This window comes from Rattus norvegicus, chromosome 2, assembly GCF_021556685.1.
Source record: "Rattus norvegicus strain SHRSP/BbbUtx chromosome 2, alternate assembly SHRSP_T2T, whole genome shotgun sequence".
Taxonomy (NCBI): Eukaryota; Metazoa; Chordata; class Mammalia; order Rodentia; family Muridae; genus Rattus; species Rattus norvegicus.
The window spans coordinates 5,733,007-5,746,239 of NC_141535.1; the positions used below are offsets into that span (position 1 = coordinate 5,733,007).

At 37.7% G+C, this 13,233-nt stretch overlaps 1 protein-coding gene across 13 annotated transcripts in view; it reads right to left on the bottom strand.

Annotated features, from left to right (window-relative positions):
- The window catches only part of Cast (calpastatin), a 102,404-nt gene that overhangs the window by 3,945 nt on the left and 85,226 nt on the right, over window positions 1-13,233 (bottom strand). For all 13 annotated transcript variants that reach the window (XM_087616402.1, NM_001033716.1, NM_001033715.1 and 10 more), the window contains 6 exon segments: window positions 9,825-9,923; window positions 7,223-7,327; window positions 5,716-5,808; window positions 4,331-4,366; window positions 3,737-3,829; window positions 2,229-2,297 (listed from right to left, as the gene is read on the bottom strand). In XM_087616402.1, the coding sequence (XP_087472528.1) occupies window positions 2,229-2,297; window positions 3,737-3,829; window positions 4,331-4,366; window positions 5,716-5,808; window positions 7,223-7,327; window positions 9,825-9,923 (495 nt within the window).

The window sequence follows — 13,233 nt, forward strand, 5'->3', positions numbered from 1 at the left end:
AGCTGGGGACCGAACCCAGGGCCTTGCGCTTCCTAGGCAAGTGCTCTACCACTGAGCTAAATCCCCAACCCTCATTAGTTATTCTTAAGAAGTGTTGATGTAATTAATAAAAAAATAGGCCATAAATTTGAAAGCGACAAAGGAAGGGTGCATGGGACAGTTTGGAGAAAGGAAAGGAAAGAGGAAAATGATTTAATTATATTATAATCTCAAAAATAAAAGAGATGCAATTAGATTGTTAAATTGGTATTTTTAATTTTCATTATGGTCAGAAGATTGTACTTATATAAGTTATGTAATGTTATGTAATCTTGAACCTGTTCCTTCCAACCATTAGCTTATATTCTACTTTGCACAACTATATGCTATGTGAATTGGATATTGCAGGCCCCTCAAAGAGCCATGTGTAAAATGCTTGACCCTGGGGTGGAACTCCTGAGACATTTTTACAAGCCAGGGCCTTATATGATATCCTTAGGCCATTGTGGGTGTGCCCCTCTCTCACTCAGGGCAAGTGTTTCCTGACTTATGGGATGTTCAGTTTGATCCCTAAAAACTCCTATTATAAAGCACTACCTTAGTACAGAGGCAATAATAAGATAAAGCTTTTAAAATCATTGACCAGACTCATCTCTTCTTATAACTTAATTATCTCAAGTATACAGTGACATAATGCTGGCCATTATATGAATTGTACCATTATTACTAGTCTCCCTCTCAACCAATAAATACAATGAACTAGAAAAACTTCTCTAATTGTATAAATTACCGTCTGTCCTAATTAATTCTGTCACCTAGACATTGCCTAGAGTCACCTGAGAAGGGATTCTCAGTTGAGAGTTTGTTCCATCAGACTCGTCTGTGAGTACTGTTAGCATCCTTCTAGCCTTTGCCCAACAGTTACTTAGAAACAGCCAGGTAGGAGCCTGGCTTGCTATAAAAGGACTGTTTGGCCTTTCTCTATCTCTCTCTGACCCCTCTCCCCTTTCTGTGTCCTCTCTCTGTCTCTTTGTCTCTGTATCTCTGTTTCTCCCTCCCTTCCTCTTTCTTTGTGCCCCCCCACCACCACCCCACCACTGTGGCCAGCCCCCCACCCACCCCCTTTCTTTGTCTCTACTCCCTTCTCAACTCCTCTTCCCATGCCCTCAAATAAATTTCATTTTATACTAGACCCATCTTATGGCTCAAACCTCAAGCATGGGCCCACTAAGGCACCCCCTACCCCTGACCACAGCATACCACATTTTACAAAACATATCAGGTATGTCTGTGGAAGACTAAATCTTAATTGTTATTTGATTTAAGAGGACCTAGCCCACTAAGGACAGCATTTGTCCCTGTGCAAGTGGACTTGGGTGGTTAAAAAAAAAATCTAGCGGGGTTGGGGATTTAGCTCAGTGGTAGAGCGCTTGCCTAGCAAACGCAAGGCCCTGGGTTCGGTCCCTAGCTCCGAAAAAAAAGAAAAAGAAAAAAAAATCTAGCTAAGCAGGGGGCTGTGACAGAGCTAGCAAGCAATGTTTTTCCATGGTATCTGCTTTTAGTTACTGCTTGATTTCTAGACTGCTCTCAGTGACCTAATATGATCTGGAAGTGTAAGCCAGGAAATAAACTTTCCTCCACTAAGGTACTTTTGACAGGGTGTTTTATAATAGCATCAAAAATCAAAATAGAACAACTTCCATGTTTTCACATGTAAATCATATGATCTGGAGGCACTTTAATAAAAGCAAGAATCACATGCCACTTGAAATATGTTAAGGACACATTTCATTTATATTTTAAAAACACTAGTTACTAAAATATATATTTAACACATTATAAATTTCTATTTTTAAATCTTTAACTTTTAAAATCCCTTTTTTAAGATTTTATGTGTTTTTCCTGAATGCATATCATGTACCATGTGCATGCCTGGTGACCCAGAGGTCAGAAGAGGGCATCCATCCTATCTCCTGGATTACAGATAGTTGTAAGCAGCATGTGCTCCTTGGGAACCAAACTCAGATCCTGTGAAAGAGCAGCCAGTGCTTTGACAGCCATCACTCCAGCCCTCAAGAGATTACTTTACTTTTTTTTTTCTTTTTAAGCAAGGCATGCTAGGGGATAGCTATTGCTTAAAAGCCTTTTGCTCTAAATAGCTTACAATATCAAGCTAGATGATTAACAGTTAAATCCTACTTCCTTGCCAATTGTTAATCTAATACTGGTATGTTTATGACCATGTTTACCTTGGAGGAATCCTTTGTTTTCTCTTCATTCTTGGATGCTTTGGAACTTGAAGTCTTCTTACCCTTCTCCTAAAGCAATGGAAATGTAATGAAGTTTCTGTCATGATAAATCCACGCAGACCCTGACTAAATGCTGCCATTAGATGAATCCAGGATATTCCTTCTAGCAGCCTATATCCACCAAAATAACTGAATAAAAATGGGTAGCTTGGTACTTATTTCTAAAATAACTGAATATACCTATATTTTAGGCAGGACATTAGAAAGGCTACAAATGAGAGGAAAATGGGGGGTCACATGGGTGTTTAGCATATTCCATCATTTTATAACATGAACCCCAAATATATACCCACAATTTTATTTTAGAAAACCACAGGTTCAGAAAAATCAAAGCTTTTCTTCACTTAGGCTGGCTTTTATGTGCCAAAACACAAACACCTGTTTTCAATGATAGGGAGAGAAATGCAAGTAACAATGGAAACTGACTGCAAAAGCACAGTACATTTACCAAAAAGAAGAAATAAAAGGAAAGAATGGATTGGAAAGGAGCGAAGATAAAACAGTTTGAGAGGAGAAGGATAGAATGGGAACACAAAGGGGAAAGGGAAGAAAAGAGGAAAAGAAAGAAAACAGAAACATTAGTTATTAGTTTTCAGAAGAGAGAAGTAGGAGGCCAAGGGAGGCTGTAAATTAAATCACTTGGAAGGTATGAAGATGCAGCCACAAGTTGGGTTTAAAAGTAGCTGAAACAACAATGAACAGACTGCAATATCCACCCTTCCTTCTGTGTGATTTACAAGACGAGCTCTATAGATTAGGTGCCCTGAAACTATAGAATGACACATTCTATAGTTTTCATTCATTTTATTAACTTGTATTAATTGAAAAATAATGGATTTAGTTTTTTATTCAGTTCAAATTGCATGTTTTGAGCACTTATTAAATATCAGCACTCTGCTAATCTGAGCATAAAAATCAAAGATCCAATTACTATATATATAATGCCCAGCTCAATGGGAAATAGATAGCTAGTGCCAGGTAACCACATGCAGGGAGGAGTGCTCAAAGGGTGCTAGGCTGGCCTGAGAAGACACAAAAGACCAGAAATGATCATGAAAAGTCTAAGTCAGCCAGCTGCACCAGGAAGGAACAGGAGGAGATTCCACAAAACAATTAGGCTGAAGAAGGTCCTGGGCGTCCAAGACTGCCATGCAAAATAAGCACAGAATTATTTGTCACTCACAAGACAATGTAGCAACCAAAAATAATGACTGTGGAGACTATACCACATGCAGAAACCTGATGAAAGCTGTTAAACGGTGTAATAAATAAAACATAAGGACAATTTTGTAAAAGTATTTACTGGCAAAAATAAGGAATACATTAAAAATAGTGTTATGGGCAGTAGAATTATAGCTTTATTTTAAGGTTCTCTACAACATTATTCCATTCATTCTGCTCTAAAAATATGGGTATTTCAAAGAAATCGGTATGAAAAAGCACAGTACCTTTGTTGTATTCTGTGAAGTCTCTGTAGTTGGGGGGCAGCTATCCAAGTCTTCTGAGAGGGCATCAATGGGGTCCTGGTCCTGACCAGGCTTCTAACATGTTAGTAGAAAACATGGAGATCGCTATAGAACAACTTCTCTTATAGTTAAAAGTAAAGATAAGTTTAAGATGAAAAGCTCACTGGCATTTATTTCCTAAAATCACTAGGTAAAGGAGACATGGAAACCTGAACATCTTTATTTTACCATATTCTATTTTTTTTAGATAGTCTCATGTAGTCCAAACCAACCTCAACTCACTATGCAACTATGAATTCCTTATCGTTCTGTTTCCCTTAACCCTTGTTGGTTATAGTCATGTGCCACCATGCTTGGGTCATGTTACATTCTTCAATACAAGTTTTCTTACTTAGAAATCTGGTACTACTTTTACTTATTACTTTTTCCTTGTGGGAAATAAATTAAAGTTAGTAATATAGGCTTATCTGCATACATTGGCACGGGTCAGAGATACTTAAATTTTAATTTCTTTAAAATTTGAAAGAAAACTACATGTATAATGAAAACAATGAAAGTATACATTATAGTATTTACCTCTGTGTTCTTTGTCAGTGGCTTCTCTGGTTTGTCCTTGAAAACAAGGTAGTTTTTTGGTTAACCACAGTTCTGTTTAGGTTCACTCAGTCATAGAGTGAGCATCTATTATACAAAACTGATGAACTAGGCTCCTAACCCAGATTTCTACCAAATCTTCACTTTCATAGCCATTTCAGTAGCTTGATGCAAAGATCTGATTCTGGAAGTACAGAGACTATGTAGGAATTTTCTGGTACCAGGTATTATCATGAATTCCCACCAGATACCCTGGGTTTTTGTTTGGTTGGGTTGGGTGGTCCTGGGAATGAACCCAGAGACTAATACATTCCAGTTTGTTTATTTTGTTGTTGTTTCATTTAAAACAAAAAACAAAATCTAAGTTGCCCAGGATGAACTTCCAATGTTTCTTTATACTTCCAAATAACTGGATGTAGGCCTCCACCACACCTAATGCTCATTACAGTTTCAAAAAATTTAAAGATTATTTTCAGGCAGGAATTGCAAGTACCACTAACTTACAAAGTTCTTAAGGCAAGAGCAATAAATGAAGCTCCTCCAATGATGACAAACAAGATGTGGCAATATCAACATAGAGGATGGTGACTGATAGCAGGAGGCAGATTTATAGGGAACAAGGACTCCTAGGCTTTGGCCAGGGAGAGCCTGCCATACCCATGGCATCTGAGTATACTGATGGAACTTGGACTCCCTTGTTTCCATTTGATGAGCAGACCTGGGAAGAATGATTCATCTTCTAACAGCTCTAAAGCTCTTGTAAATCAAACAGATAAGGGGAGGCAGTCAGATTGGCCTATGTGATGGGGAGATAGACCTGGTGCCTCCAGAGAGGGTTTTTTTTTTTTTCAGGACCGAACCCAGCTAGGCAAGCACTCTACCACTGAGCTAAATCCCCAACCCCACCAGAGAGGGTTTTGCCTGCACTCCAGGTTTCTGCTTGTGCTCCTGTGGAGAAGGGAATGTTGGCTGTTGTGTTTATTTGACCTCTCAGTTCTTGTACCATCCCACCTCTGCTTTCCCCACACAGACTGCTTCTTTGACATCTCATTGATTCCATCAGTTTTAGAGCCTTTTCTTTAAAAAATTTAATTATATATTTCTTGGAATCATCATTATACCTAGTATTATTCAAGTGTCTTTATGGTAGGACCCAAACATGAATATCTAATAAGACCATCTCAAGTAGATACAACAGAGGGCTAAGAAAGCCTGTTTGATACCTCTGGGACATTAAAAGTACTCAGTCACGATGTGCTTTTATTGCTAGATAAATAGCGGCTTCAGCCTCTATTCAGTTTCTGGGAAGTTATAATTGAAAAGTTTGAGAGCAATGACCTAATCTAGGCTGTTTGCCTTAGTTTTACCTTCCCATCATTATCCAGGAGATGCCTATATTCAGGGGGGATGGTGTCGTCTCTTTCTCCCAGTTTCTCGCTATGCTCTGCTTTGATTTTTTCCTACAAACATTGAAGAGATAAAGGAATGTTCACATCCTTCTTTACTTACAAACTACAATCCAAAGTATAGAAACTACAGTTTTTATAGTTTCATGAAGCAAAACATAAGGAACAACAAAATAGATGATAATCAGAGAGCTGATGAAAATTGTGACTCCTTATTTTTCTATACGTGAGCCAAATTTGTGAATTTTCAACTGAAAGGATCAAACAGAAACCCTCAGAAACCTTACTGGTAGTTAAAAGCCCAAAGGGATAAAATATTTTTCTGATTCGATTTTGCTTTACATAATAAAAGTCAGGTTCCAAAGCCTTGGTAGACAGATAATATTTATAGCTCCATTTTAAGGCACTGCAAAGGAGAAAGACTGGAGACACTGAAGCCTGAGCATACCTGCTGCAAGCCACACCCGTCCTGGTATCTTTACCTGTGAGGTTCCCTGGTCTCTATGGAGTAAGGATACACCTCTGTGCAGCATTAAAATTTAGGTTTTAAAATATATGGTAAGTTAATCTCAATATTTATATAATAATGATAGAATGACAATGACAGTGTCCTGTCTTTGTCCCATTGTTTCAGATGCTCGTTACATTACTTTTCTTCTATTATTTTCATTATTTTTCTTATGTGTACGACTTGTGTGCATACACCTATACACATGCACTTGCCACAGCATGTATATCTCTAATGTCATTTTTCAACTTTCATTAGGCTTGATATACGATCTGTTGTTTTCCCAATGCACATGACAGGCTAGCTGATCCACAGACTTCTTATAGCTCTCCTGTCTGTGACTCCCATCTCTGTCCAGGCTGAAATCACAGATACTAACACTACATGACCAAGGACTGTACTCATGTTGTAAGGCCATCGTCCCCACTCCAGTTACTTCTTGATTCTAAAATATTATCAAGTCAGTTGAAATGGCTTGTTAAATATTATCTTAAATATACATGTTTGTACACATCATGTAGGAGACAGTTCATTTTGTCCTTCTAGAGATACCTCTGAAGAGTCAAAGTTCTCACACACAGTTTGAATTCAGATTCAGTTATGCTTGCAAAAGAGGGGCAGGGGAAACCTGTGCTAGGTGTGTGATCTCTGCCACTATGAATATAAAGTACATCCACTAAAATTGTATGCCTTTTGGGTAGTATGTCCTTATTTCCAAATAAGACCAAGAAAAAATATTGGGAGAGAAAAAACTTAAAACATAGGTCTGCTTTCATTTCATAAACAGGATGTTTCCTACAATGGAATCTGTTCCAGAAACATTTATCAGTGAGAAAAAGAGAAATATTACCTACAGCACTAAAACAGGAAAATTAGATGGAGCAGGCTAGCTGTTCGCTACCTCCAGATAATACCAATGTCTTTTTCCTTCTCTGTGGAGGGCAAGGGAAGATCTTTTACCTTTACTTTATCATCTAGTGGTTTGTTCTCATCTGGATCAGGCTGTCTTTGTCCAAGACTGTCAGAAAGTTCATCCAAGGCATCATCGAGTTCTTTGTCTCTCCTCTAAAAGGTAAATAATTCTGAATTAGTTATAAGCAGGCCAAATTGTTCAGGGAAGTCACCCAGCAAAGCCATCTTTTTAACATGGACATCTAGGAGTAAGTCATGGGGCCAGTCAATGTCAGAGAACTGATATGCTGACAGCGGAAGAGACAGAGAGTAGTGAAAGCATCTGCCTCTCCTACCCAGCTGCATCATGAAAGGTTAAAGAAGTCTTAGTGGAAGTATCAATGCTGTACCCAATGAATGAGGTAAATCTTACCTAGAGGTTCCATAAACAAACACTGCACTTTCCTTCCATTAAGAAATCAAACTTAATTTGAATCCACTGATGTAGTAAGCTAGCACAAGTTTTCAGGAGATCATGATGGAGGTGGGGGAGGGGCACACATTACTAAGTACACCATAAAACTCAGTACCATTATCCTGCTATTTCTTGGAGCACAAAAACCCACAGAAATATGCTGTCATTGATTGAACAGGTTGTCTCTGACAAATTATGAGGGTTCACAAAAAGACTTCAGAGAAGTTCTGAACTAGTTGGGATTGTCCCTACCTCCAGGAAGACCATTAAAGCTAAACAGAAGAAATTAATGAAAGGTATTTTAGGGGAAGAAACTGATCAATAAACTATGGTGACAGTCAAGCTAACTAAAACAACACTTTATTTTACATTTGTTTACATTGTTTACTATGTAATTAGCCCTCCAGTCTGAGTTTTCTTAGACTGGGAGAGAGGACTATATGTTGACAGTAATAATAAGTAAATAATGCATCATTATTGATCTTGTTATTGTAGTAAAGTTCTATGAAGCTTTTTCAAATTATTCTTAACATAATAGGGTCAAAATGTTGGCTGTCCATACCTATATGAATTTAGTTTATATCCATACAGGTTCCATTAAAAATATCTTTAGCATCTATATTGTACAAATTATCCTGCTGGGCTGTCTTGAACTGTTCTGTAGTTTTTCTAAAATGGTGTTATCATACTTATCCAGTTTTATTTGCTGTCCAGAGGAACCATCTGAGTAACAACAGTATATTTTCGGAGAAGAAAGTTGATGGAGGCTAACCTACGTGCTTAAAACACATTGCTAAAAAGTGAATGGAAGCCAGGTTCTGATACTGAAAGCATGGTGAGCTTTCCTCTGTAATTATCAGTCACACTTATGTTTTACTAGGTCCTTCTGAAGCTGGCTTTCCTGCAAGGATGATGTAATCTTACAGCTTTTTAAAAATATTTCTCAGGATATACACACATGCAATTTTTATGACAGGATGTTAAACTCAGCAAAGAAAGGTTGCATGAATTATGATAGTTTAGTTGATTCTGATGCTCATACATAATTCATTAAAGATAGAGCTTTTCTCTTAGTTTTACTGACATCATTCATGCATATGCACACTCACACTCACACATGATTCTCTAATGGGAAAAGGGAAGGGAAGAGAATCATTGTAAAATGGAAAGGAATTATTGTAAGATATTTTGGAAGACAAATGCTTGTGGCTCATAGTTAGGAACTGCCTCAGGGAACCTATGGACTTGGCCTGGGTTTCTGCTCCATCTTTTTGTTGCATAGACACACACACACACACACACACACACACACACACACACACACACACACACACGCAGTCAGAGAAAGAGACAGGCACATACAGACAGAGATCAGAGACAGAGAAGGGGTAGCGAAGAAGAGAGAGCAAGAGAGGGACAGATAGACAGACAGACAAAGACACACAGACACACAGGGAGGGAAGGAGGGAGAGCATTTTGCTTGTTTTAAGCAATCAATTTCCATTAGAGCTCAAGAACACAGCTGTAAACGGTAGAGCTACCCGTGGCTAGTCTGGGCTTTGTCATCTCTGTCTCTGGATATTTTTAGATATTTTGAGCTGTCACAACAGGGTAAAAGAACTCACCAAAATTCAAGGCTACTGCATTAAGGAAGCTTTCATATCATATCAAAAGAAAAGGAAGGAAAGCTGAGCTGACTTCACTATGGGAATTTCTATTAGCAAATGAGGCACTTCCTTTAACAGAGAGGGCACAACTGGGTTAAGGGTAGCCCCTTTATCTTTTGATGTTCAATGGATGGTTTGGCACTATAGATAATAATTTTTCCTGTTTTCAATTGTGGTACACAGGTGCCTTATTTTCTTTCTTGTGTAAGAATAATTCCCAAGGTAAGTGTGATAATTTGTATATACTCAGCCCAGTGAGTGGCACTATTAGAAGGTGTGGCCCTGTTGGAATAGGTGTGTCACTGTGAATGTGGGCTACAAGACCCTCACTCTAGCTGCCTGGAAGTCAGTTGTTCTACTAGCAGCCTTATGCCTGCTGAATGCTGCCAGTCTTCCTGCTTTGTTGATAATGGACTGAACCTCTAAATATGGGTAAGCCAGCCCCAACTAAACGTCCTTATAAGAATTAACTTGATCATGGTGTCTGTTTACAGCACTAAAACCCTAAGACAGAAGGTATGCTGCTCACCTCAGTGCCAGGCGGTGGGGCTGCTGTGTGGTTGCTTGGAGCAGGCACCTGGGAAACTGTTTCAGAAACAGCAGCAGAAAGTTTGGCATCTTCAAAACCCTTTTATGGAAAAAGTATACCATTAACAGGTTGCAAATAAGGTTATCATCACAATATCATCATTTAAAATACAACTCTTAAATCTGCTTTATGGCTGCTTTTTTCATTTTATTCAAATACATGCCTCATAGCATCTTTAAAGCACTGTTTTTTTTTTAATTTTCATTTCTATAGTATTTTTACAATTTCTCATTGCTAATTTTAGATCTATTTTTATTAATGTGTGTATGCATGTGTACATGAGGGTGATTACGCGTGTGAGTGTAGTTGCCCATGAAAGTCAGAAGAAGGCATTGGATGCCCTGGGGATGGAGTTACAGAAAGTTGTGTGTCACCTTCTGTGGGTACTAGGAACTGAATTTGTACCTGTGCAAGAATAATATGTGCTCTTAACTATGGAGATATCTGTCCAGCCCATGATTTTCTGTTTCTCTTTCATATTTGTTATTCTAATACTCTACTAAGAGTTCTGTGGCTTGTTTACACTGGATTATCAAAATCTTTTAAAAATTATTTTGCAATTATTTGCTCTGTTGCTTTATATAAGTTATAGACACATCTCCCCCCCCCCCCCCCCGCTTTGAAATCATTTTTCTTTTCAAATGAATTCAAAATCAGAAGTAAGATGTAATGGGAAATGCCAATGAGTTAAGGCCTATCAAAATTATGATGGAATCCTGGAATAGCCTAAAGACAGTATATTCAAACATGGAATATTTCACTCAGATGGCCAAAGGTCTGGGGATGCCAAGTTGAGGAGGAGTTTGGAGGTTAGAAGGAGAAGTATAACCTTATGTCTGATGCTCCATTTGGAAAAGAGAAAAGTTAGGTCTTTAAAAGTTGTAATATTCACTGTTACAGGCACTGATGAGAATTTTTTGGAAGAGGAATTTTTAAACTTAAGTTTATTTTTAACCAATATATAAAAGTGAAAAATCTTTACGTATTAATGGAGTAAAGTATACTCACAAGGTACATTTTTATACTATATAATGTTTAAATCATGGTAAATTTATCTATGTAAATATTTATTATTTCTTTATGGTAAAAATCTTCAAAATATTTTCTTCTATTTAGAAACATACACTTCATTATTTTGTAATAAATGGGTCTTTAAATATTTACAACCCTCACCCTGTCTAGGAATATATATTGGTGAAAACAAGGAACAGTAGGCTGTTTCCTACTGTCATAATTACACGTTTATATCACATGTTCACTTCAAATAACTGCATGGTAACATACTACTGTCATTAACATATTGTATTATATACATTAAACCATCAGTAGTAGTTTATTCTGAATATAACAAATTATTTGAGAAACTTTCTGAAATAATGATTTATTCTCTGGTTCTCTTCCCTATCCTACATTCCCTATCTAAATCATTTCCTTTTACTTCTGTGAACTCTGCTATAAGTTTTCTCTCAGAATCAGGGCTGCAGTTTTTACTTATCATCACTGCAGCAAAGACCGAAAAGTTTACTGGGTTAATAATTCCTAAAACATTTTTAAATGCTTTCATATCTTTGTATATTTACTTCTCAAATGCATTTTAAAATAATTTTATTGAGCTATAGAAAGTACCTTATGAATACTTTAATAACAAACTAATTTATAAAGTGTATGAAGGAGTAGCCATCATTCTTTTAGAACAGTTAGACCACATTGGTGCATAGATTCACATTTCTGTGTCTTTATTTAATTTTTTTTTTAGATTTATAAAATGTAGTTTTATTTTATGTTATTCTGCTGTTACATATACATAGAGCATAACATTTTCACAAGACTTTTTGGGGACTACAGTCAATGATTAGCAAACACACAATATTGTGGTCCTACTTTCTAAAGAACAGTCACTTGACAAACCAGATACCTTCTCACATGTGCACAAATCTGCACGGAAAAGTACTAAAGTTTAGACTTGGACTTGTATACTTTGTTTCTCCTTTCTAGTGGATTTAAGAAAGGACATGCATTTTAATTTGCCCAAAGCAATGCTTGTATTCTGGCAGCAACATGCTACTTCTATCACAAGGTAAAGTGAATACCAGAGCTATGAATGCAGGGGGTGTAGGTGAATTTTTATTGGGAAGGAAGTCATCAACTTAAAACATCAGCAAATGAGGTATACACAAGAAATCTTCCTGTTGTCACAGACAGATGTAACCTCCAGAGTATGTGCCACAGGAGCCATTTTAATCTGTGACCCCAAGCCTGGATGCATTAAGGGCTCTGCCATTCAATCGAACACTTCTGGATTACTACTAAAAAGGAATTTGAAATAAGAACATGGAAAAGTTGATTCTGAAATGAAACCTCCCCAAGAAGGTTCAGAAAAGAAATGTAGAAACCAATAAGTTATTATTACAATTGATTTAAACTGTAATGCACCACATTTCCATATCTTCACAGAAAACACAGTCACTTGCAGAACTGGTTCAGATTACGACGTAAATACTAAATGTGTTGTCAGTCCTCTACATAGTGTCTGGAAGTTATTCCTGTTTACATGAAATGAAGCTGTTGATGCCATTTTTAAAATTTGCTTTTCTCTTTCTTTCTTTCTTTCTTTCTTTCTTTCTTTCTTTCTTTCTTTCTTTCCTTTTCTTCCTTTTCTCTCTCTCTCCCTTCCTCCCTCCCTTCTCTCTCTCTCTCTCTCTCTCTATCCCCCCTCCCTCCTCTCTCTCTCTTTCCCTCCCTCCCTCCTTCTCTCTCTCTGCCTCTCTCTCTCTCCCTCCCTCCTTCCTCTCTCTCTCTCTCTCTCTCTCTCTCTCTCTCTCTCTCTCTTCACTTTACATTGTAATCACCTCACCCTCTTCCTCTCCTACCTTATAAGTCCCTCCCGCATTACCTCCTACCCTTTTCCTCAGAGAAGGGGAAGACTCCCTTGGGTACAGCTTACCCTGGGACACCCGGTTGCCATAGGCCTAAGAGCATGCTCCCACACTGAGGCCCAAATAGGTAGTCCAGTCACAGGTAGGGGATCCAATTTTAGGCAACTGAATCAGAAACAGCCTCTACCCAATTGTTAGTGGAACTCCCTTCACAATAGCCACAGGGGTAACACTAACCAACCAAGTAAAAGATCTGTAGGACAATAACTTCAAGTCTCTCAAGAAAGAAAGAAGATGGAGAGATCTCTCATGCTCATGGATTAGAGATCCAGAGTCCTCCTTCTAGTTTCCACAGCCAGGACTTGAGTCCCGGTGTCTACTTTTTATTCATTATTTATTTTGTTTTTCTAATAGAAGTTTAGAACTTAATATTACAAACTGATTTGTTTTTACCGAAAAACTAGCACATAGGA